The sequence below is a fragment of the Gymnoscopelus microlampas genome, assembly GCF_963454915.1.
Source record: "Gymnoscopelus microlampas genome assembly, chromosome: 4".
Classification (NCBI taxonomy): domain Eukaryota; kingdom Metazoa; phylum Chordata; class Actinopteri; order Myctophiformes; family Myctophidae; genus Gymnoscopelus; species Gymnoscopelus microlampas.
The window spans coordinates 9,341,038-9,365,895 of record NC_139941.1 but is presented as its reverse complement, the minus strand read 5'-3'; the positions used below and the strand labels follow the sequence as shown (position 1 = coordinate 9,365,895).

The 24,858-nt window shown below is 43.6% G+C and overlaps 1 protein-coding gene across 1 annotated transcript; it reads right to left on the bottom strand.

The window, feature by feature from the left end:
- Positions 1-475: 475 nt before the first annotated feature.
- LOC311043791 (disabled homolog 2-interacting protein-like) lies at positions 476-24,858 on the bottom strand (the record flags this gene model as incomplete). The annotated part of the gene is made up of 18 exons (XM_084055151.1): positions 24,778-24,858; positions 22,828-23,000; positions 21,244-21,515; positions 19,488-19,696; positions 18,407-18,551; positions 17,629-17,773; positions 16,094-16,330; positions 14,720-14,909; positions 12,617-12,855; positions 11,998-12,089; positions 11,107-11,472; positions 8,923-9,084; positions 8,039-8,319; positions 7,338-7,445; positions 6,021-6,143; positions 4,357-4,436; positions 1,232-1,319; positions 476-646 (listed from the first exon to the last, which is right to left on the bottom strand). Exons 1-18 carry the CDS (start codon positions 24,841-24,843, stop codon positions 476-478), a joined length of 3,147 nt encoding a protein of 1,048 aa, XP_083911277.1. The 5' UTR covers positions 24,844-24,858.

Here is a 24,858-nt window from a genome sequence, read left to right as displayed (position 1 = left end):
TAAAGACACTAGTATAGAGACCTGAAGGACTCCTCTCAGCAACGTATGGGGGTGGTTCTGGTTATAATAGATGCGATACGTAGTCGAAAACAGCCATAAGTTGTCATCCAGGACAGCTAGTCCCCTTTCCGTTGCGTTGTGTTCCACCTTGTTCTCTCCTGTCAACCCAGCACATTCCTATCAAACTGACTCATTCATTCTTTCACTGTTGGACTGCTCATCAACTTCAATACTCTGCTCATTGTTCAACTGGAATTGTCCAATCAGATTGCTCATTCTTCAAAAAGGTACTGGAATTGCCCAATCAGACTGCTCATCGTTCAACAATTGCGGGAATCGTCCAATCAGTCAGCTCATTGTTCAACAGTTGCTGGAGTTGACTTGTCAGATTGGTCATTGTTCAAAAGTCGCTGCAGTTGTCCAATTGCTCCTTGTTCAACAGTTGCTGCAGTTGTCCAATCAGATCGCTCAATGTTCAACAGTTGCTGGAGTTGCGGAACTCTCCGTTCTCTGTGATCTGCAGAGAAGACGTGTTGCTGGGCGACAGGCCGTTGCGTTGCGATGTCACCGCATAGCGTTCCTTTAGCTGAGTTAGCGCCGCCATTAGCCTGCTGTTGGCCGCGTCCAGGCTAGCTATCCTCTTCTCCTGTAGGTGGACAGACAGTGAGACAGACGGACAGACGGACAGACGGACAGACAGACAGACAGACAGACAGACAGACAGACAGACAGACAGACAGGCAGTCAGTCGTGGAAGAAGTACTCCGACAGTTCAGAAACCTGCCTACCAGTGACATCATCGATGGGGAATTGAAGCTAATAGAAACGGCAGGGTTTTTATTCCTGGAAAGTTAGCATGCTAATAGACGCCATTGTTCTCACATTCATAAATAAAACAAAACAATAACAAAAAAATCTCCTCGGAGACACAGAGTGGATAGACAAAAATAGTACCATATTATAATGAGTATAATGAGGACCAATTACATGAAGATAAGGTTGAAAATGGGTGAAGTGGTCCTTTAAGTAAAAGTGGCAATACCACAATATAAAAAAATACTCCCATGTCACAAGTAAAACATTTTACTTGAGTCAAAGTGTAAAAGGATTATTGGCATCAAAATATCCTATCATTGTTTGGGAAACGCTGCGTTAACCAAAGGTAACCAACATCTGTTCTAGCATAGACGTTGTGAGCTGTGGAATGACTGTAGATGGACATGTCACAGACCTGAGCTTCTATGATCTTCTGCTTGGAGTCCACCACAGCTTGCATATCACAATGATCTTTCTTCAGCTCTTCTTCCACCGACATCAACCTGAACAAACAGCGTTATGGTTAACTTTAGTCTGTCATCCTCAGAGAGGAAATTATGTTCCACAGTCAGGGCACATACAGTATGCAGAACAATAATATAATAATAATAATGACAATGAATTGCACAAAGAAAGAAAGATATCAAGATATCACAGTTGTGTTGGACATGGCGAGACATCAGGGTACGGTGATTTCTGACAGCAGTGATTTTAACTGCAGTAACATTTGTTTCCCCTGCGTATCCTGACCTCATTATACCATATTATTAATGCTGCTCCCATAGATGGTCGAATGCAATTTTCCCCAACAGAAAATGATTTGCACTTCCTCCTTGCTAAATTTGTTGTTTAACCCATTAAGACTTGAGGCCGATTCTACAAATGCCTTCTAAATCAGTAGTCTTCACACTGTGTGTACAAGCTCGCAGCTGCCGCACGAAGTGACACGCTGTGAGCTTCTATATCTGCTAATTATGAATAGCCAACGCAAAAATCTAAAATGACACGAAAATGGTTTTCCGGTTTCTGATTGGTCTCTAAATTCAACCATTTGTGCCGTACGCCAGACTTAATAATGTGCTGTTTAACTAGAAAAAGTGGAGGGGAATTGCACACTGCTTCCTGCACCATCGTCTCAATATGGCCTTGTGTGCTTATCAGCACAATTATGCAAATATTTCTCAACCTTCTTACAGTGGTAGAAGGGCACTCCAATGGCCATATGAATATACACACATGAAACTGATTGATCCCCCCCCCCCCCTGGGGATCCCAACATGACCTTTTTAATACCAAAAAAAAGAAGGAAAGAAAAGAAAAAAGACCATTACTGCATCAAAAGTAATCAACAAACTTTACTACAAAATTGGTGAAACATTGGTGAAATTGTCAAATAATATGAGAGGAATGTATTTTGAAAATAGCCAATCTACAAGCTCACAACGCTATGCGAGGCGTTGTGAGCTTCTAGATCGTCTATTTTCCAAATTTTTATCTGTGGAACCGAGTCAAACAAAATTGAATGCCTCAACTCCTACAATTCTATCAGGGTGGGGGGAACGGGGGGTGGGGTCCGTCCCCAGTTCAAATATGATTATTTTGGGGGGTCACGGCCTGAAAATGTTGAGAACACACTGAAACTCATTTCAAACTGTTTACAGAGCTGAGGTGTTTCTCCAGTCTGTTTATGCTTGTGTCTCCTATAGTTGCCTGGGTTCCGGAAACTTCTGTCGCACTGCTTACAGTAATGTTTCTCCGCAGTGTGGACACGCTGGTGTCTCCTCAGGCTGCCCACGTCGGTGAAACTCTTGTCACACTCTTTACAGTAGAAGGGTTTTTCTCCGGTGTGGACGCGCAGGTGCGTCTTCAGAGCGGCTAACACACTAAAACTCTTGCCGCATTGTTTGCAGTAGAAAGGCTTCTCTCCGGTGTGGACACGCTGGTGCGTCTTCAGGGCGCCCAGCACGGTGAAACTCTTGCGACATTGCTGACAGTGGAAAGGTTTCTCCCCGGTGTGCAGACGATGGTGCGTCTTCAGGTTACACAGCTGACTGAAACTCCTGTCACATTGCTGACAGCGAAACGGTTTGTCCCCACTGTGCAGACGCTGATGGGTCTTCAGGTTGCCCACCTCGCTGAAGCTCTTGTCGCACTGGGTGCAATGGAACGGTTTCTCCCCGGTGTGCAGGCGCAGGTGGGTCTTCAGACCATATAACCGACTGAAACTCCTGTCACATTTCTCACAGTGGTATGGTCTTTCTCCGGTGTGGACGCGCTGGTGCGTCTTCAGGTGACACAAATGCCTGAATCTCTTGTCACACTGTTCACAGACGTGGGGTTTCTTTGCTGCGTGAGTCCGCTGATGCGTCGTCTTCATCTCTCCCGGCTGAGTTGAGGTCTCGGCAAACGGTTGATGCTGCAAGATCTTGGTTTGTTTGTGTCTCCTTCTTGTTGTTTCTGGCTGGCTACAGGGCTGGTTATTTGCCGACAGGCTGCTGAAGGGGTCTGATCGTTCCTCGGTAATCTGGCTGCTCTTCGGGTGTTTATGGAGCAGGACCTGAGACATGAAGGCGTACAGACGACACTCAGAACCGGAGACCTGAGTCTGGGAAGAAGATCGGGACGTCACACCTTCCATGAGCCGCGGCGGTTCATCGTCAAAGCTGCTGGTATGCATGGAGACGGACAATACGTCTGCTGTGTTGGAAGATTTGTCCTGTTTTCTCTCTCTCTTCGTCCGTCTCTGTCTCTTTATCTCCGTCTGTCTCTCTGCCTCCAATTCTCTCTCCATCTCTCTCTGAGGACGGTTTATAAATAAAACTATGTGTTTAAACAGTTCTATTAGTGTGATGATCTATTTAAGAACTACTCGAGTGGAAGTCTAAAAGTATTTTCACATCTTATAGGCAAGACCAGAGCTCTGGTGTGATGTCACGCAAACACAAACCGTTGCATGTATGCCGACAACAGATTTGTGCAGGCACCGTTGCAGATGCATGCATGTCCTGACCTTGACATGTTCTTATTAGTGGGCTCCATCTCCATATTTGGAGACAGCCCAGCCCCAGTCATTTGTTCATTACAGCCCGACCAGCAGATGTTCGGGTTGGATGCAATCCTAATTTTGATGATCGGTAGACCACCAATTAAGGTAGTCTCTATTATCTATTTGACTGCCAGAGTATTTTCATAATATACTCACCCAGTGCCAGCGATTTTCATGTTTATTTTATAACCTTTTCAACTGGTCATCAGAAGTTTTATATCCATTATAATCCATTGTCTGGCAACTACCTATAGTTAGAGACTGTTTAGGGTTAAAGGTCACATTTACAGAGAGTGTGAGGGGTTAAAGGTCGCAGATACCTATAGACTGCATGGGGTGAAAGGTTAAAGGTCACGTATACCTATAGAGACTGTACGAGGGTAAAGGGTAAAGGTCACAGATACCTATAGAGACGGTATGAGGTTAAAGGGTAAAGGTCACAGATACCTATAATAGAGACTGTATGAGCTTAAAGGGTAAAGGTTAAAGGTCACCTGCTGATGATGCTGTTCATCTGAAGATCTTTGTCATCCTGAAGCCTCCTCAGTCGACTGTCTGTGTCCTCCAACCTGGACTGAAATACAACAACAACAATAAGTAAGCCTTGCCGAGCCATGTGGCCTGTCTCATGTTCCTGCAGCGTGAGACAGCTTGATGTACAAACACATCCCCCAGCCGTAATGTACAAGTACACCCGTGGACATGATGCTAGCCGACCTACAAGCTCACAATGCGTCGCATTGCGACGCGTTGTGAGCTTGTAGATCTGCTATTTTCAAATAGCTGATGTACATGTTAAAGTACTCATGTGGGCCCATAGTCGCTTCTTTTGGGCTGGTTTTCCTAGACCTGGTTGCTTGTTTCTCTCACAGAATCTGGCAACACTGGGTTCGAGTCCTCCACCACTATGACATAGTAGTCCCCCGTCTTCTTCATGCGCTCAAAGCTCTCGGCGAACCGATCCGGCGTGACGTCGCCCGCCCGCCCGCCCGGGTGAGCTGGGACAGGACCTCGTGGAATCACCCTGTGGAAGTCTGCGGCGCAGAGGGGCCTGAGCAGCAGGCCGGGGCCCGAGGGGAAGACGGGCGGGGAGAAGGAGGGAAAGGAGCGGTCGCTCCAGTCCAGCTCCTGGAGCAGGGCGGCCTCAAAGAGCGGCGTCTCGTCTAGCGACATTCCGCGCGCTCCGCTGAGAACGCGATGGAACTGACAAGTAACACGAGACGTTGAATTCCGCTGAGTGAAATTGTCTCAACGTGAGGGCGTGTTACACTTAGTATGTCCGAATATGAAAAGTATGACATATGTATATGACATATGACATACAGTATGACATATGAATATGAAATATGACATACTGTATGACATGGCATATCGCTGTGGTCAGGCAGATACCTCTTATCTCCATATTTTAACTTTCTACATTTTTTGTTTCCAGTAAATGAATGCCCTCCTTCGTCATACAGTCACACAAAAGTAGCAAAAATTGCAGTTCTACAAGCTCAGCACTTGAATTTTAACTGAAAAGTAATAGTTTTGGATGAGGTTTCCACCCGACAGCAACGATATGCATATTGACCTATACATTGTCCTGCCCCCATCCCACTCCCTGCACCAGCGTTCATCCCTATTACAGTACCTCCATGCCCCGTCTCTGCACCTCAACCCCCCACTTCTGCCCAAATAGGGAGATGACTGACATCATATTGATGACATCATAGAACTGCAGGAACATCTATTGCTGTTGTAGCATCAACTGTGACGTCAGTCTTGCCTAAAAATGTTCCAAAATGAGTTCCATTTTTGGAGAATTTACATGTCTCAGTCTGTGATGAAGATACGGGTATTTTAAATTAAACTAGAGGAACCAGGAGACCTGGTTCTGCCAGACCCCTAGTGGTTGAAATCTGAATGGCCGGTCTTCGCATGACGTGTGTGCAGAGGAAAAGAGGGACAGACCGACCGACCGACCGACAAAGCCTCCTGTAGGCCGACCCCCTGGGTCTGGCAAACACATTTGGAACCAATGAATGAGGAGAGATTTCCGAGAACAGCTTTGCAAATAAAGTCGTACCAATGCTGCAGCCTGCAAGATGTTAAGTGACATTCAATAAGAACAATAATAATGTTTGGTTTGTTCTAATAATGTATTTTATTGTACCTGGTATTCCTGTAACATTCTCTGGTTTTGCTGGTCTTGAACCAACAGTCGAGTTTCACATTCCTCTTGTCTCAACGCTGCAACTCTCAACCTCTCCTGGAGAACAGAGATCTCCTGTTGATACTGCACGCACGCGCACGCGCACACACACACACACACACACACACACACACACACACACACACACACACACACACACACACACACACACACACACACATACACAATAAAGTCTTTATTACTTTACTTGTGTGGACAACGACATCAGCATGACATTTTGACGAGGACAGTGATTTTATTAATGTCATTCGTATTAATGTTTTTGCAATGTTTTAACCAATTTTAACCAAAAATGTTTTCGGTGTGCGTCACCGAACTAAGTATAAATGGACGTAACTCCAACCACAACAGCTAAACCTAAGCTCTAAATGTCTAATCCTAACCCTAACCTGAACCTTTTCTTAACTATAAGCCTAGCTCCCCTGAGGACCAGAAAAGTTCTCCTCACAAAGTCTATTTCTCAAATTCTAGTACTGTATGCTTGGGACATAGTAATAATAGTATAGTAATACACACACACACACACACACACACACACACACACACACACACACACACACACACACACACACACACACACACACACACACACACACACACACACACACACACACACACACACACACACACACACACACACACACAGCAGTGAAGAGGTAGCTATCGATTACAACAAACTCTAATTTAATTGAACAACTACTACCACTCTGAAAACAGGGGACTTCTTTAGTTTAGCTTTGGTCCCACAGAGTCTGTTTTACAAAGACAATTTATTGTCATAATATCAGATGCTGATATTGTGGAGTTCTGCACCAGGTCATTTTCTACCTCTGATTTATCATGGTGAGACACAAGGAGAGCTGAGTCATCTGCTAAAAGCATTGGTGGACAGTAACAAAGTACATTTACTTGAGTGCTGTACTTAAGTACATATTTTGAGTATGTGCACTTTAGTTGAGTATTTGTATTTGTGGGTGACTTTCACCTTCACTACATTTCAAAGTCAAATATTATATATATTATGCAGGGAGTTACTTCAGCTGCACCTCCTAAAAATGTGCTGGGGATGTTATCAGTTCAACTTCTCACCCATTACCATAACAGCATTTTATTTAATGGTGAAAATAGATCAAATAAAAAAAAGAATAATAATGACAATGCAGCTTTTAACATTGAGATTGGACCCACAATTCTTTATATGGGCAAGACAATATAAAAGACACGTGAACATAAATAAGACATGTTGAATTGTTTAACCTTCTCTGTGAGGGTGTCATCATGGCGATCCTCTTCTGTCTCCACATACTGGCTGTTGGAGTTCATATTGAGCAGCCAGGCAGCAGTCCGATCCAAAGCACAGGGAGCCTGGACACGCATGCACACACACACACACACACACACACACACACACACACACACACACACACACACACACACACACACACACACACACACACACACACACACACACACACACACACACACACACACACACACACACACACACACGCAGGCACACGCAACAAAAGGTGTGTTGAGAACAGTGAATGAACTATTTTGCTGTCAACTTGAAGGATTTCACTTGGGGTGGTTGTATTTGGTCTCCCTGCTCTTCTATTGAGACCTTTGACACAATCCAAGTGTCTGCAATTGCTTTTAAATTGCTTATACATTTGTGTTGTATCACACGATATAGGGATAGGTTGTTTTATTTGTTTCTGTTTTGTCTTGTTTTTGATATGAATATAGACGTGAAAATGAAAGCGTTCAGCGTTTGCACAGGAGACCGGGGTTCAAATCCGGGGTAGAACAGGAAAGTTACATAATGCAACTTTAATTTGACTACTGTATGATTGTGTGAAAATGTTGAGATTTGAATTATTATTTACTAACGATGTATCTCGTCTAAAGTAATTCACAGAATGTGCCCAGTCTCTGCGGGTTCACCCGGGGGTTACCTTGGCAACTGGCCGCTGTTTCTCGGGGCTGTCTCCCTTGGACGACGAGGACGCCTGTCTGAGACGCGACTGGCCGCTGCTCGGCCAATCGGGACTCGACGACATCACGCTGCCGGAGGCGGGCCGGGGGGGGTAGACGGCGCTGCAGCCGCTGAGCATGCTGGGAGGGGTCCTGCCGCGCGGGGGGCAGGCAGGGGGGGCCGAGGGGGGAGGGGGAGGCTGGTCGATCCTGCGCTGCGGTCCAATGGACGGCCCGGCCGAGTTCTGGCGAGGAGGGGCTCCTGGGAAATGTGACATAGTGTTAACATTCATGTTATGGTTTATTGCACTAACCGTGGTATATGAAATGATTAATAGCATAATGTACATTATTGTACTATTAATAATCTAATGATATGTATTTACCTTTATTGGTCGGTTTGTTAGACGCTATACGATAACTAATATCTAGATTTGTTCAAAAACAGTACAGAGACAACTGTACCGTGCAACACTAACTTTAAACAATAACTCACCTAGATTCTCTCTCTCTCTCTCTCTCTCTCTCTCTCTCTCTCTCTCTCTCTCTCTCTCTCTCTCTCTCTCTCTCTCTCTCTCTCTCTCTCTCTCTCTCTGCTAGTAAATAGTTTCATAAGTACCTTTGTAATATAAATGTCAGTGTAAAAATGCATCATACAACATCATTTCTCAAGGATAATTAAAATGTATTTCATTTTGGTTCCATTTACTAACAGAGTTAAATGAACACTGAGGATTTTACAGTGTAGATTGGGGTTCCAGAGGTTAAAATAGTATCAATTGGGGGTCCGGACCGTGGCCTAAATACACTATGGAGGTCCTTGAAATACAAACAAAAAGTTGAGAACCGCTGTGTTAACGGGTACCTGGGGCAGGGCTGGGCTGGGGGTCAGTGAGGGACAACTGTCGTCGGGAGAATTCCCCGGAGCGGCGGGAATATTCCTCCCCACTGCTGCTGCTGGACAGGGCGGAGGTCCGGTCTCCCCTCTCTCCTCCTCCTCCTCTCTCTCCTCCTCTCTCAACTCCTCCTCCTGCTCTCTCAACTCCTCCTCCTCCTCTCTCAACTCCTCCTCCTCCTCCTCCTCCTCCTCTGTCTCCTCCTCTCTCAACTCCTCCACCTCCTCCTCCTCCTCTGTCTCCTCCTCTCTCAACTCCTCCTCCTCCTCCTCTGTCTGCTCCTCTCTCCCCTCCTCCTGAAAATATACAATTGAGGCATTTTAGATTTTAACCACTTTAACCATTATCTTATACTTTGGCTATTCAAAAAATTGGCAGATCTACAAGCTCATAGCGCGGCACCGAGTGCCGCGCTATGAGCTTGTAGATCTGCTATTTTTTGAAAAATCATGAAACTGTGTGCAAATCTTTGAATATATATTTTTTTTAAAGCGAACATTTGTAACTCAAATCTTTGCTTCTGGGGGGTCCCTGGAGCTAAATATTTTCAGATGGGGGTCCGCGGCCAAATACATTTAATTTTGGGGGTCCTTGACATGAAAAAAGGTTTGATATTATAGCAACAAAGTGTTTCAGAAAACTGTTAGGATTCCAGTGCGAGATTGGAATAAGCGGAGTAAACATGAACTCTTGGCAACAAACAACAAGGTAAATAGTCACATAACTAGAGTGCAGAGAGAACAGCTTAGCGCATCGAAGAAACTAGGAAGCCAGGTAAACAATGAACCTAACAACTGTGTAAACATTCCATTTTATCTAAATATGGAATATGGGATACAAGGTAAACAGTGAACCTAGCATCTGTCTAAACAACATGGTATATGTGAATCACATTCTGTGCATTTGTGGTTGAGAAAAATAAGTTGAGTGCTAGGGGGTGAGGTGGAGTCTGAAGAGGTGAGTGCTAGGTAGTCTCGCGTCACCAGACAACTATTCCACAATCTCTGAATGCTATATAGAGTCTGGAACTCCACTTCCCAAAAGCTGCTTAACGGAAGCTACTCAGACCGGAAAAACATTCGACCAATCACGACGCGGTGCCCGCGGACCTGTAGTCCCAGTGGAAACAGAACCCAGGCGGAAGCATAGAGTCATAGGTAGATTCATGTTATTTGTGCGAGGATTGTTTATCATTATATTCATAATATATGTATCATATATGATACATATATATATGTATATTTGTATATATATTCATACATATATCATATTTATATTATTTAACACTTTTTGTTTTGATTCCAGTCGGACTCCTTTGCGCCACTGCACAATGCTAAAACGGAAGTGGGTAGGGGAGGGGCTTCCGCTTTCCCTTTAAGAATGATCAGAGCTTCCGAGTCCCAGACTGTATGCCGGAAACATTTGTAAATTGTGGGAGGCAACAGTCTGGCCACGCGAGACTAGAGGTGAGTGCTAGGGGGTGAGGTGGAGTCTGAAGAGGTGAGTGCTAGGGGGTGAGGTGGAGTCTGAAGAGGTGAGTGCTAGGGGGTGAGGTGGAGTCTGAAGAGGTGAGTGCTAGGGGGTGAGGTGGAGTCTGAAGAGGTGAGTGCTAGGGGGTGAGGTGGAGTCTAAAGAGGTGAGTGCTAGGGGGTGAGGTGGAGTCTGAAGAGGTGAGTGCTAGGGGGTGAGGTGGAGTCTGAAGAGGTGAGTGCTAGGGGGGTGAGGTGGAGTCTGAAGAGGTGAGTGCTAGGGGGTGAGGTGGAGTCTGAAGAGGTGAGTGCTAGGGGGGGTGAGGTGGAGTCTGAAGAGGTGAGTGCTAGGGGGTGAGGTGGAGTCTGAAGAGGTGAGTGCTAGGGGGTGAGGTGGAGTCTGAAGAGGTGAGTGCTAGGGGGTGAGGTGGAGTCTGAAGAGGTGAGTGCTAGGGGGTGAGGTGGAGTCTGAAGAGGTGAGTGCTAGGGGGTGAGGTGGAGTCTGAAGAGGTGAGTGCTAGGGGGTGAGGTGGAGTCTGAAGAGGTGAGTGCTAGGGGGTGAGGTGGAGTCTGAAGAGGTGAGTGCTAGGGGGTGAGGTGGAGTCTGAAGAGGTGAGTGCTAGGGGGTGAGGTGGAGTCTGAAGAGGTGAGTGCTAGGGGGGTGAGGTGGAGTCCTCAGATTACCTCCTCTGTCTCCTGCTCCCAGGGCGACAGACATCTGAGTGAGGAACGTAGGTTTGGCTGCCAGGGTGTTTCTCTCCTCAGCGTTACCATGGGAACCGGCGGAGCCGTCAGAGGGCGTGGCATCCGTCTGCTGGGGTTGCCGTGGCGACGTGGCCGTCATGTGATAGACGGGGTTCTGGAAAGAGAGGGGGAGGAGCCCGGTCCTGCGCTGCCATTGGCTGTCGTCAGGGCCGTCGTTAGGGGAGGAGTCCTGCAGGTCCTCATTGGTCAGCTCTGGGCCCTCCCTCCTGCTGCCGCCGGCCAATTCTGCTTCGTTCTCATTGGCCTCTGAGTAGGAGGAGCTCGGAGCAGGAGAATCCTGGAGGCCTGGATGGATCAAAAAAAAAAAGCAGGCCACGTCATTGGTCAGGGCAGTGGTGGAAAAAGTACTGAAATTCTTTACTTAAGTAAAAGTACCAATACTGCAATATGGAAATATTCTGTTACAAGTAAAAGTCCAGAATAAAAAAATGACTTGAGTAAAAGTACAAAGGTATGGCATCAACATGTGCTTAAAGTACCAAAAGTAAAAGTTCTAAAATGTTTGAAAATAGCAGATCTACAAGCTCACAACGCGGTGCGATGCGACGCGTTGTGAGCTTGTAGATCGGCTATTTTCAAATAGTCTAGATATATATATCTGAAAAGTAACTAGTAACTAAAGTTTTCAAATTTCAAAAAGTACAAATACCTCAACATTGTACTTAAGTACAGTACTTAAATAAATATACTTAGTTACTTTCCACCACTGGGGTAGGGTTTGTATTTGGCCTCTGAGAGTCAGAGGTCGTAGGTCAGGGCTTAGGGTTGGTTAGGTCAGGTGGAGGTCAAAGGTCAGAGGTGAAGGGTTACCTGTTGCAGGCTGTAGGCTGGATCCTTTAGTGACAAAAAACAACTCCTTGTTCTCTGGGGTCGGAGAGGGTAGTCTGGTGAAGTCCACCAAACTGCAAACACACGCGCACACGCACGCACGCGCACGCACGCACGCACGCACGCACGCACGCACACACGCACACACGCACACACACACACACACACACACACACACACACACACACACACACACACACACACACACACACACACACACACACACACACACACACACACACACGACAGTGTATTACACAGTATGCGACCCGTTTTAGATATTTACTCTTGCAGTCTATTTATCATTTACAACTGTACAGCAGCTGAATAATAATACAAATAAATACATAAATAAAAAGTAATAAGAATTATAAAAATTATAAAAATTATAAAAAATACAAAAAATATAATAATAATATTGCATTTCACAGCACAAATGTACGTAGAAACCGTGACATGTAGACTAGAAATGTATGTAAACACTGGATAAGGCTGAGGTCCGATCTCCTCTCTTCCTCCTCTGTCTTTGGACAACAGGTCTGGCTGATGAAGAATCCCCCCCCAGTATTACTAACTAGTATAACTAACTAGTATGACTAACCTGCTCTCCAGACCCATGCTGCCCTGTAGACCCATGGACAGACTGCAGGCGGCCAGCGGAGGGGAGAGGGGCGGAGACAGGGGGGGTGGAGATGACATGCGCTGTGGTTCTGGAGAGCTCATTGGGTTAACCTCTGGACTGGCCACTCCCCCAGTGCTGGCCACGCCCCCGGGGTTGGCGAGCGCCGCAGAAACCTCCCGCAGCACGCGAGGGAGAGGACCGAGCTTAGACAAACACATCTGGAAACACACAGAAACATGAGTCACCTGTCTACTTCAGTCAGCTGGGCGTTAATGAATGAGGTACCGTTTTTTGATTGATTGATTGATTTATTGGTTGACTGAATACTTTATTCAGTCAACCGTCTAACAGTACAAGTTGTACAGTCAAAAGTTATGCTATAAGGGCCTGGGCCGTAGCGTGACGGTCCAGGCACCCTGGGCTGCAATGCCAGCCTGACAGCGTGTCGCGGGTTCGACTCCCGTTCCCGACGACCTTTGCTGCGTGTCACCCCCCCCATCTCTCTCCCCATTTCTCCCCAAAAGAACAAAATCTTGAAAAAAAAAAGTTATGCTATAAGGATAACACAAAAAGCCCCAGGGGGCCTGTTTCCATTGTGGTCCATTGTACTCAATTCATCAGTAAGACATACAATACATACAACACAATACATATCAGTAAAAGCTCAGTACCAGCAAAAGGTAGCCTGGCGTAGACAGACTATATCACTGCGTGGATATGAGTCTGGTGCTTCCATGAGGACGTTTTTTTTCCCCAAGGGGGCAGAATCAAAACAATGGCCCTCGACGCAACTGGTTAGACCTACAACCAACTACCAATTACAGTCTCCCATATTGAAATACTGGGCCCTGATTGGTCACACACGTCTTCTGGAGCAGGAGATGGATTCTCTATGGAGCCGTGCCAGACCCAAATCGCAGAGTGCAATTTTTTTTTGCACTCGCAGATTCGTCTAGTCCCAGGCTAAGCAAAAGGTATATTTACAAAAAAGGAGGGGTGGGGGCGGGGGGCAAAGGATAATTGTATCTTAAGGTCGTCCATTCTTTTAGGTTAGTTTTGAGTTTGGGTAAGGAGTCCATATCTTTAATGGTTTTTGGTAAGGCATTCCACGTTTTGGAGGCAGCATTAGTAGAATGCAATTTTCTCTCATGTTTGAGGCAGATTTTGGGGGGAACGAGCTCAGATGAGCTCCTTCTGGTGTCACTCACTCTATGACCACACCTGGTCTAATTCAGTCAGCTGGTAGTTAACCCATTAAGGCCTGAGGCCGATTCTACAAATGTCCTCTAAATCCTAACAGTTTTTTGAAAAAACGTATGTTGCTATATCAGTGGTTCTCAAACCTTTTTCATGTCAAGGACCACCCAAAACGATATGTATTTGGCCGCCGACCCCCATCTCAAAATACTTTGTTCCAGGGACCCACCCAGAAGCAAAGATTTAAGTTACAAATGTTCGCTATAGAAAAGAAGATATTCAAAGATGTTCAAATGTTCAAGAGCTGGTGCCATGTTTTTGCACTTTTTCTGTTTTTCATGTGTCTGAGGTTGATAGAACTTCATTAAGCCCCCCGGTGGTGGTTTTATGGTGTTTTATGTCTTCTCTGACTATTTGGAGTTTCTTCCTGGAGGCTGAAACCTTGAGGGTCAAACGTGCCAGCGCTTTAGTGACATAGTAAAAACATACCCTCCCCCTCATTATCATAACACAACAGGTGTGGGCATAAGGAGGAGGAGGGACTAGGACAGGTGGGTGGTGCTAAGGTGATGGAGGAGGTGCTAAGGTGAGAACCAGGTATACTTAATGAACTGGAGGCGTGTCCACATAAAAACATAATTTTAACAATTTCTGTACACTTTTTTGAAAAAAAATCTTCCTCCTAGTATATAATACCTGATGATTATGTTTTAGGGGGGGGGGATCACTGAAAATCACGGCACCCCGTCTTTCACAGGTTTTTCAAAAATAGCAGATCTACAAGCTTGTATATCTGCTATTTTTGAATGGCCAAAGTATAAGATAATGGTTAAAGTGGTTACACAGATGCGTTCCCGGTTGTAATGGGCCAACGAATGGGTATACCTGGTCTACTTCGGTCAGCAGTGTGTGTAACGTGGACAGCTCTCGGCCCAGGTCAATGTAGCCGTCGAACCCGGCAGTGTGACTGACGCTCTCCGGGTTGGAGATCTCTTGCAGGAAACGCTGCATGCTGCTCCACTCCCGCTCCACAAAGTCGTTCATAAACAGCATGTACTCCTCCTTATTACCAAACCTGCCATACACACACACACACACACACACACACACACACACACACGTTTGTATTACTATACTTGTGAGGACATCAACGCTTTAGGAAAGCGATTTTATGAATGTCATTTAAAAATACATATATTTTGGCAGTTTTAACCGTAAGCCTAAAGCCGAAAAACAGCAGATCTACAAGCCCACAACGCGTCGCAGCGCGACGCGTTGTGGGCTTGTAGAGCTTATAGATCGGCTGTTTTTCGGTGCATGACACTGGCACGCAACTAAGTATAAATCATGTTTAACTCTAATTCCAATCCCTAAACCTAAATGTCTAATCCTAACCTGAATGTTTTTCTGCAAAGTGCAAACGTATCTCTAAAAATGATTTTTTTAACTATAAAACAGCCATTTGTCTTGTGAGGACTGCCTAAATTGTAAATTGTAAAGTAAAAAACAAATGAAAACTAAATACAAAGCAAACTGAACAATGTCAAACAAGCTAAAACTAAAATTGCAGTAACTCAAATGAAATTGCATGTAAAACCATCTTTCTTTTGTTTTTACTTTCTCTATGCTTGACCACTTGTTCTTTGTTTGAGAAATGCTGTTCATGCTATGTATTTATACTGCTCAAAGAAATGTAGGGAACACTTGAATCCCTTATACGTGACACTTGCACATTTGATTGATCCTGCTGCTTTGTACATCTGCACATTTGGGTAAACATTGCTGCTTTGATCTGTTACAGTGTATGTATCAGAAATTGACTGCATAAGCAAACGTTGCTAATGATGATTAGTTACTGTGCCTGTCTAAGACAAGTCCCTATCGGTATACATTATATTCTTTTATTAAAAATGGTAAATGGTAAATGGTGCATTTATATAGCGCTTTTATCCAAAGCGCTTTACATAGATTGTGCATTACATTCACCCATTATTAGTCGTTCTATTTTATTTTCTTGCTTAATATTTAATGAATAAACACAATCTACGGGGACAAGTCCAAAAAACATTTTGCTGCTTCCTGTATATAAGTCAGTAACAAATAAAACATCTTGAATCTTCTACAAAGGCTGCACTCAGTGGGCGCATCCTTCACTTAACATGACAACACTAACCGCAATGGTGAATACCTTGCTGCCCTACTTTTGGAACATGAGCCACTGGCTGTAAAAAAAAACACGTCCCTCTCTCCCCTCCTTACTTGGTGAAGTTGGCAAGGTTCTGGGTGACCTTGGCAATGAGCGTGAGAGTCCGCGCCGTTCTGTCGTCGGGGTACTCTTGCGTCAGTTCGAACAGTGACGGCGACATCACGGCCGGACACAGGAAGCGCAGGAACAACGACGCGCTGATGAGTCGCTCGCTGATGTCCGGTCGCCCCCGGTTACCGCACTCGTGTCGCCATGATGCGAAAACCTCCTTCAGCTCCCTGGGAAAAACTCTGTGGGAAGGAGAAAGACGTGGAGAGATGCAGATGTAGATCTATACATGCTGTAGCATTGTTTCTAGCTGTGGATCTGACATGAGAACTGCATTAATAAAGGCCTGCCTGCCTGCCTGCCTGCCTGTCTGTCTGTCTGCCTGTCTGTCTGTCTGTCTGTCTGTCTGTCTGTCTGTCTGTCTGTCTGTCTGTCTGTCTGTGTGCCTGACTGTCTGTCTGTCTGTCTGTCTATCTATCAGATTTGTGACCTAAGATGACAAGTACGACCCAAGTACGATTTTTGGGTCTGATGTCCAAAATGTTTAAATCAATAAAAACGTAATGCAAACATCAGTTTCCATGTTATTTGTTGCTGTTCAGACTTAAAAATGAATCTGATTCCAATCTGTATAGACCTAAAGCTTCAGGTATTCACCTGCAATGCATTCTGGGATAGGGTCTTCAGCCAGAGATTAGTGAGAACAAATATCATATTTTGTCACATTTATAGCAAAAACAATAGGGAGAGCAGGGAGAGTATGTATTCGAACATTGTTGGGGATATTTTACTGTATAATAATATCACACATAATAAAGTACCTTCATTAGAAGGATAAACCCCTTGAGATGCATCATCTCGTTTTTCGAGATTATATATTGTATATTGTGCAGCATAGTGCAGAGGTTGAATTATTAACTAAGTAGCCTACTGTATATCATTGGTTCTCAAAGTGGGGTCCGGGGAGCCCCAGGGGTCCTTGGCGGGGTACCAGGGGGTCCCCAGCTAAATATGTTAATATAGCGTCACAATCATTCCAACCACTTTAACCATTATTGTATACTTTGGCTATTCAAAAACAGCAGAAATACAAGCTCATAGCGCGGCACCGAGTGCCGTGCTGTGCTATGAGCTTGTAGATCTGCTATTTTTGAAAAATCTTGAAAATGTGCACAAATCTTTGAATATATATATATTTTTTAAAGCCATTTTAACTCAAATCTTTGCTTCTGGGGGTCCCTGGAACAACATATGTTGAGATGGGGGTCCGTAGCCAAATACATATAATGTTGGGGGTCCTTGACATGAAAAAGTTGGAGAACCACATTCAAAGCATACCTCATCTCACATCTTCATACTTGGAGCTGAAGAGTGTGTAAATCCACATGTTGTCTATACTGTATATATACTGTACACACTTCCATTGATCAAAGGCCGGAACACAATCGATTGATCGATCGTTAAAATAAACATGCTCTGACCACTCAGTGGTCAGATGGGTGGGCTGCGAACACTTCTATAATGTATATGTCAACGGTACCTGTAGGAGTCCAGTATTTTGCAGAAGGCCAGTTCGCAGCACATCCTCAGGTTCTCCTGATGCTCTGGAAGCTCTGAGGAGGAACATCGGCCAGGATCCACCTCACAGTTCTCATCTGACTCATACAACGCCTTGATGAACTCACCTGCACGCACGCACGCGCGCGCGCGCGCGCGCGCGCGCACGCACGCACGCACACACACACACACACACACACACACACACACACACACACACACACACACACACACACACACACACACACACACACACACACACACACACACACACACACACACACACACACACACACACACACACACACACACACACACACACACACACACACACACACACACACACACACACACATTGATTACCTCAGATAATACAGTGCAGGCAGTTAGACAGTATCTACACAACAGACACAAAAAGACATACCAACAGACCGACAGACAGACAGACAGACAGACAGACAGACAGTATCTACCTACCAGACAGACAGACAGACAGACAGACAGACAGACAGACAGACAGACAGACAGACAGACAAACAGACAGACAGTATCTACCTACCCAACAGATAGACAGACAGACAGTATCTACCTACCCAACAGACAGACAGACAGACAGACAGTATCTACCTACCCAACAGACAGACAGACAGACAGACAGACAGACAGACAGACAGACAGACAGACAGACAGTATCTACCTACCAGACAGACAGACAGACAGACAGACAGACAGACAGACAGACAGACAGACAGACAGGTTACCCAGTGCATCTTGCAGGTATTTCTGTCCAACCAGCTTCAGGTACTCCTCGACGCTCTTTGTCGCCAGCGTGTTCTCTCTGAAGATCAACTGATCGTTGTCACGACAACGATCCACCTCTGACATCATCAGGTCTGTCAGGAAGTCCTGAAAGCCAAGGGTCAAATTAATGTTTAGCCCAATTGAATTACAAGCATCTTTATCTATTAGAAACAATGAATGACAAGCTTGACAAAAGTTAAAATACCCATTATGCAGAATGTCCCATTTCACAAGTTTTCAAATGTATAAAAATCTTTTGAAAATAGCAGATCTACAAGCTCACAATGCGTTGCATCGCGACGCATTGTGAGCTTGAATATTGGCCATTTTCAAATGGCCAAAATGTATATAGGGCTGAAGTGGCTAATGTATGTTTTGTAATAATAATACAAATCTACAAAGTAACTAGCAACTAAAGTTTTCTAATAATTGTAGTGGAGTAAAAGTACAATATTTTGCCTCAGAGATGTAGTGGAGTAGAAGTAAAAGTATTGGAAATTGGAAATACTCCAGTAAATAAAGAATCCCTCAAAATTGTACTTAAGTACAGTACTTGAGTAAATGTAGTTATTAACTTTACACCACTGATGCTTTGTGAGCTTGTCGATCTGCTATTGTCAAGCGAAAGCTTTCCCCACAATAACAGAAAGCAGAAAAGACACTACTCCGGTCAACCATATGCGGCATTGGTCCGGGGACCCCCAGGGGTCCTTGGGGGAATTCCAGCTAAATGATAGGTAGTTAGGAACCAAATGGACCTTTATAAGTCTCTAAATCTTAGAGTGTACAAATGGAACCAAATGGACCCATAAGGTCCATTTGTTACAACATGTATGTTACAACATACATTGGGGTACCAGAGATAGAAATGCCATTACATGGGGGTCCGTAGCCTAATGCATGTCAAACTGGGGGGTCCTTGAAATTGAAATGGTTGAAAATCACTGCTAGAACCGTACAAACTTCTCTTATGGGGGTCCTTGACATGAAAAAGTTTGAGAAGCACTGTTATATACGGGGGTTCATCAAGTGGTTGGTGACCTTGGCCTTGCCGGTGCTGTGTAGGATGTGGACCAGCGCTGCAGCCAGCTCCTCCTTGGCCCTCAGACTGATGGCCGTCTCCAGGGTGTTGCACAGCAGCAGGTAGTTGGCGCTGATGAACTCGGCAAACTCCTTGTACTGCTCCATGGGCAGGATGACCACGCTCTGGTACCGGCTCTTGATGCGGACGGTGGGACCCGAGGATTTGGCTGCAAGAGGAGGACGCCAAGTCAAGTCCAAATATCATTCAAACCATATTAACCATTAAAGGGATAGTTCAGTCCCAAAATCACCCCATAGACACTTGAATTCATGGATTTTGTTTTGTTTTTGTCGCATTCCTAAGCCAATAATTTGATATGACTGGTAGCGATTCCGGTAGGAGACACAAAAAGTCTCCTTTGTGTCTCCTACCGGAACCGCTGCCAGCATAGGAATGAATGAATTCAAGTTTCCATGGGGTGACTAATCAATAGAAAAAAGTGATTTTTTTTTGGGGTGAACTATTCCTTTAACCACCTAATACTGTGTGGAACATGGTCTGATACAAATTTGAGGGGCCTGTAAATGAACCGAAATTAGATGGTGTTCATTTTGTTGACTAAAACTATGACAATTTTTTTTTTACAACCTATTTTCACTGATGAAAACTAAATAAAAACGACATAAAAACTAATCTACGATGACAAAAAAATATGACTAAATATATTGACAATTTTGTCAACAAATAAAAACTAGACAAAAATGTTATGGAGGTTCTACTGGAGAAGAGATCCAGTAGAACTAAGAAAAGTAATTTTATGCTTGGTTGCGCGTGGGTGTCGCACTCCAGAAATAGCCGATCTACAAGCTACACAATGCGTCGCAGTTGTGAGCTTGTAGATTGGCTATCGGCACGCAGCTAAGTATAAATCAGGAATTACTACACCATCATGGCCCACCAAAATAAATGTTTGTGGACTAAATCTTAATCAACTGTAGATTTAGTCGAGTAAAATCTTATGATATTAAAGTCAACTAAAACCAGACTAAAACTAAAACATTTCAGATGACTAAAATATGACTAAAACTAAATAGAATTTTATTTGAGTCAAAATTTGCAGTCAAAATTAACACTGGATAAACCAATGACCAGTGGTGGAAAGTATCTAATTACATTTACTCGCGTAGGATACAACAACAGTGACAACACACAAATGTGTGTAGGGAGGAAGACTAAATAATAGACTAAATTGGGGAGAAAGGGGGTCAAAAGCTAAATAAAAGTTAAAAAAACAGCCACATTGGACAAAATAACATTGTGAAAAAAGACATAGAACAACTTTAAAGGGATAGTTCACCCCCAAAATGAAAAAGAAATAAATAATAATAATCTATCGATTAGTCACCCCATAGAGACTTGAATTCATGGATATTTTTTAGTTTTTGTCGCATTCCAAAGCCAATAATTTAATGACCGGCAGCTGTTCCGGTAGGAGACACAAAGAGTCTCCTTTGTGTCTCCTACCGGAACCGCTGCCTACCGGTCCACTGGTCATCAAATTATTGCCTTAGGAACGCGACAAAAACAAAAATAAATATATCCATGAATTCGAGTCTCCATGGGGTGAGTAAACAATAGAAAAAAAGATTTGTTTTGGGTGAACTATCCCTTTAAGTATCATTTTATGGTACTTTTCTTGAATATTTCTATTTCTTGATACTTTATACACACACACACACACGCAAACACACACACGCAAACACATACACACACCTCGAAGGGTACTGGGCGTGCTTACTGGGTACCACTTCTCAACAAGCTGCCTGCCCGTCACCGTGACGACGGGGATATTGACCAATCCCACGTAGCTGCTCTTGTCCTTCTTCCTCTTCCTGTCGGTGTCCTTGTAAAGGTGAAAGGTCATGGAGCTGATTGGCGGCAGGCTGGCGAACTCGAAGCGTTCGCCCCAGAACACCACGTCGGTCTTCATCTTACACGACGTCCTGGCGTACAGGTTGTGATCCAGACACAGCTCACAGTAATACCTGAAACATCAAAATGATACCAATGGTGTAAAGTAACTAAGTACTAAGTACATTTACTTAAGTACAATTTTGAGGTATTTGTAGTTTACTTGAGAATTTCCAATAGCCTCCTTTTACTTCTACTCCTCTACATCTCAGAGGCAAATATTGTAGTACTTTTACTCCACTACAATTATTTGAAAACTTTAGTTACTAGTTACTTTGTAGATTTTGAGTATTTTTTACAAAACATGCATTACCCACTTCAGCCCTATATACATTTCGGCCATTTGAAAATAGCCGATCTACAAGCTCACAATGTGTCGCGACGCATTGTGAGCTGCTATCTGCTATTTTCAAGATTTATACACTTGAAAACTTGAAATGGGACAACCTGCACAATGAGTACTTTTACTTTTGGTACTTTAAGTACATTTTGATGCCAATGCTTTTATACTTTTACTCAAATAAATGTTTTATTCCATTGCAGTATTGATACTTTTACATAAGTAAAAAGCGTGAGTACTTTTTCCACCACTGAATAATACTGTCATTAACAGTGCCACACCATTTTCCTAATACTGTGGAACATGGCCTAATACAAATTTGAGGTCCTGTAAATGAACCTAAATGAGATAAAACCAGTGTTAATGTTGTTGACTAAAACTATGGCGGAAAGTGTTGGTCGACTACCTTTTTTCACAGACGAAAACTACATAAAAACAAAATAAAAAGTAGGCTATGATGACTAAAACTATGACTAAATATATGGACAATTTCGTCAACAAATAAAAACTAGATGAAAATGTTAGGGATGCGAGCTTGTACATCTGCTAGATTTTTGAACATTTTTGAAAAATCTAGACATTTTTTGAAGAATTTTGAAGAATCTTTTTTAACTCAAATCTTTTCTTCTGGGGTCCCTGGCACAAATATATCAATTTGGGGGTCCTTCGCATGAAGACGTTTAAAGGGATAGTTCACCCCCCAAAAAAGTTTTTTTCTATCGATTAGTCACCCTATGGAGACGTGAATTCATGGATATGTTTTAGTTTTTGTCGCATTCCTAAGCAAATAATTTGATGACCAGCGGACCGGTATAGGCAGCGGTTCAGGTAGGAGACACAAAGGAGACTCTTTGTGTCTCCTATACCGGAACCGCTGCTGGTCATCAAAATATTGTCTTAGGAATGCGACAAAAATAAAATAAAAATCCATGAATTCAAGTCTCCATGGGTGAGTGGGTGACTCATCGATAGAGCAAACAAAAAGTCATTTTGGGGGTGAACTATCCCTTTAAGAACAGCTCGCAGTATAGAGAATAAAGTGTGACCTTTTCTTGGCAGGCAGGTCTTTGCCCTCCACCACCCAGACAGTGAGCACGTTCTCCAGCCTCCTGCTGTTGTCTCTGTTGGGGTGGACGGCTCTCCTCAGGTTCTCCATCCATTTGTCTCTCTCTGCCGCCGAGCGGCACGAGAAACACTTTGTCCCTGTGGACGTCGTCACCTAAAAAGGAGAGAGAGACACCAAAGAACGCCGTCAGCTAACTGTACACAAGCCCTGTTAAAGCCCTGCAAGGCCTGGCTCCTAGCTATATCTCTGATATGCTGGAGCCCAGTGGTGGAAAAAGTACTCAAATTCTTTACTTAAGTAAAAGTACCAATACTGCAATATAGAAATACTCCGTTACAAGTAAAAGTCCAGAATTAAAAAAGTAAAAGTACAAAAGTATTGGTATCAAAATGTACTTAAAGTACCAAAAGTAAAAGTACTAAAATATTTGAAAATAGCCGATCTACAAGCTCACAACGCGTCGCGATGCGACGCGTTGTGAGCTTGTAGATCTGCTATTTTCAAATAGCCTATGTATAAAATAGGGCTAAAGTGGTTGATGTATGTGTCATAATATCATCATTTATATCTGAAAAGTAACTAAAGTTTTCATATAATTGTAGTGGAGTAAAAGTACAATATTTGCCTCTGAGATGTAGTGGAGTAAAAGTAAAAGTATTGGAAATTGGAAATACTCAAGTAAAGTACAAATACCTCAAAATTGTACTTAAGTATAGTACTTAAGTAAATGTACTTAGTTACTTTCCACCACTGACCGGTGCACAGCCTAGATCCTCAGGTAGGGCCCTCCTGGAAGTTCCCTGGACTAACCTCGCCACCAGGGGGCGATCAGGCTTTTGCGGCCCGGCACCCAGGCTCTGGAATGCCCTGCCTGTGGATCTAAGGCTAGCTAAGTCAGTGTCATCTTTTAAAACACTCTTGAAAACTCATTTGTACACCCAGGCCTTTTCCTAGATTTTAGTTCTGTTATCCTCCACAGTGGCTGTCTCAATTATGTTACTTTCAATATATGTATGTATGTTCCTTTATGTTTTGGTTTGATTTTTGATTTTTAAAAATGTTATCTTGACACTGTAAAGCACTTTGTAAACACTGTTTTCGAAAAGCGCTTTATAAATAAAGTTTATTATTATTATTATTACACATGCAGTGCTAACCCATTAGAACCGGGAATGCATCTGTGTAACCACTTAAAACATTATTTTATACAGTACGTTGGCTATTCAAAAATAGCAGATCTACAAGCTCATACGAGCTTGTAGATATGCTATTCTTTCTAAATTGTGAAAAATTGTTTTGTTGACTAAAACTACCGGTAGACAAAAACTAAAACATTTTAAGATGACAAAAAATGTACAAAAACTAAATGGAATTTTATTCAAAAGACTATGACTAAAACAAAGTGGAATTTTATTCAAAAGACTATGATAAAACTAAATGGAATTTTATTCAAAAGACTATGACTAAAACGAAGTGGAATTTTATTCAAAAGACTATGATAAAACTAGATGGAATTTTATTCAAAAGACTATGATTACAACTAAGTGGAATTGTATTCAAAAGACTATGACTGGCTACATGTTCCCTCTTGGCTCAACATGTAACTTATTATAGGGCTGGGCTTCAAATCAATGTGACGATTATTTCAAACTCTTGCCTCCATTATGATTAATGAACGATCATGAATTTTCTTTATGTGAAAATAGCTGCTCACAAGTTGCATCACGCGTTGTGACGTGTGTGCGTGTGTGTGTGTGTGTGTGTGTGTGTGTGTGTGTGTGTGTGTGTGCTTACGTGTGTGTGTGTGTCTGTGTGTGTGTGTGTGTGCATACGTGTGTGTGTGTGTGTGTGTGTGTGTGTGTGTGTGTGTGTGTGTGTGTGTGTGTGTGTGTGTGTGTGTGTGTGTGTGCGCGTGTGTGTGGGTGTGTACCTCAAAGCAGTAGTCCTGACCCAGTAGAGATGAATGGACTGGTTTAATGATCACTGATTGGTCCATTCTGAGGTCCAATGA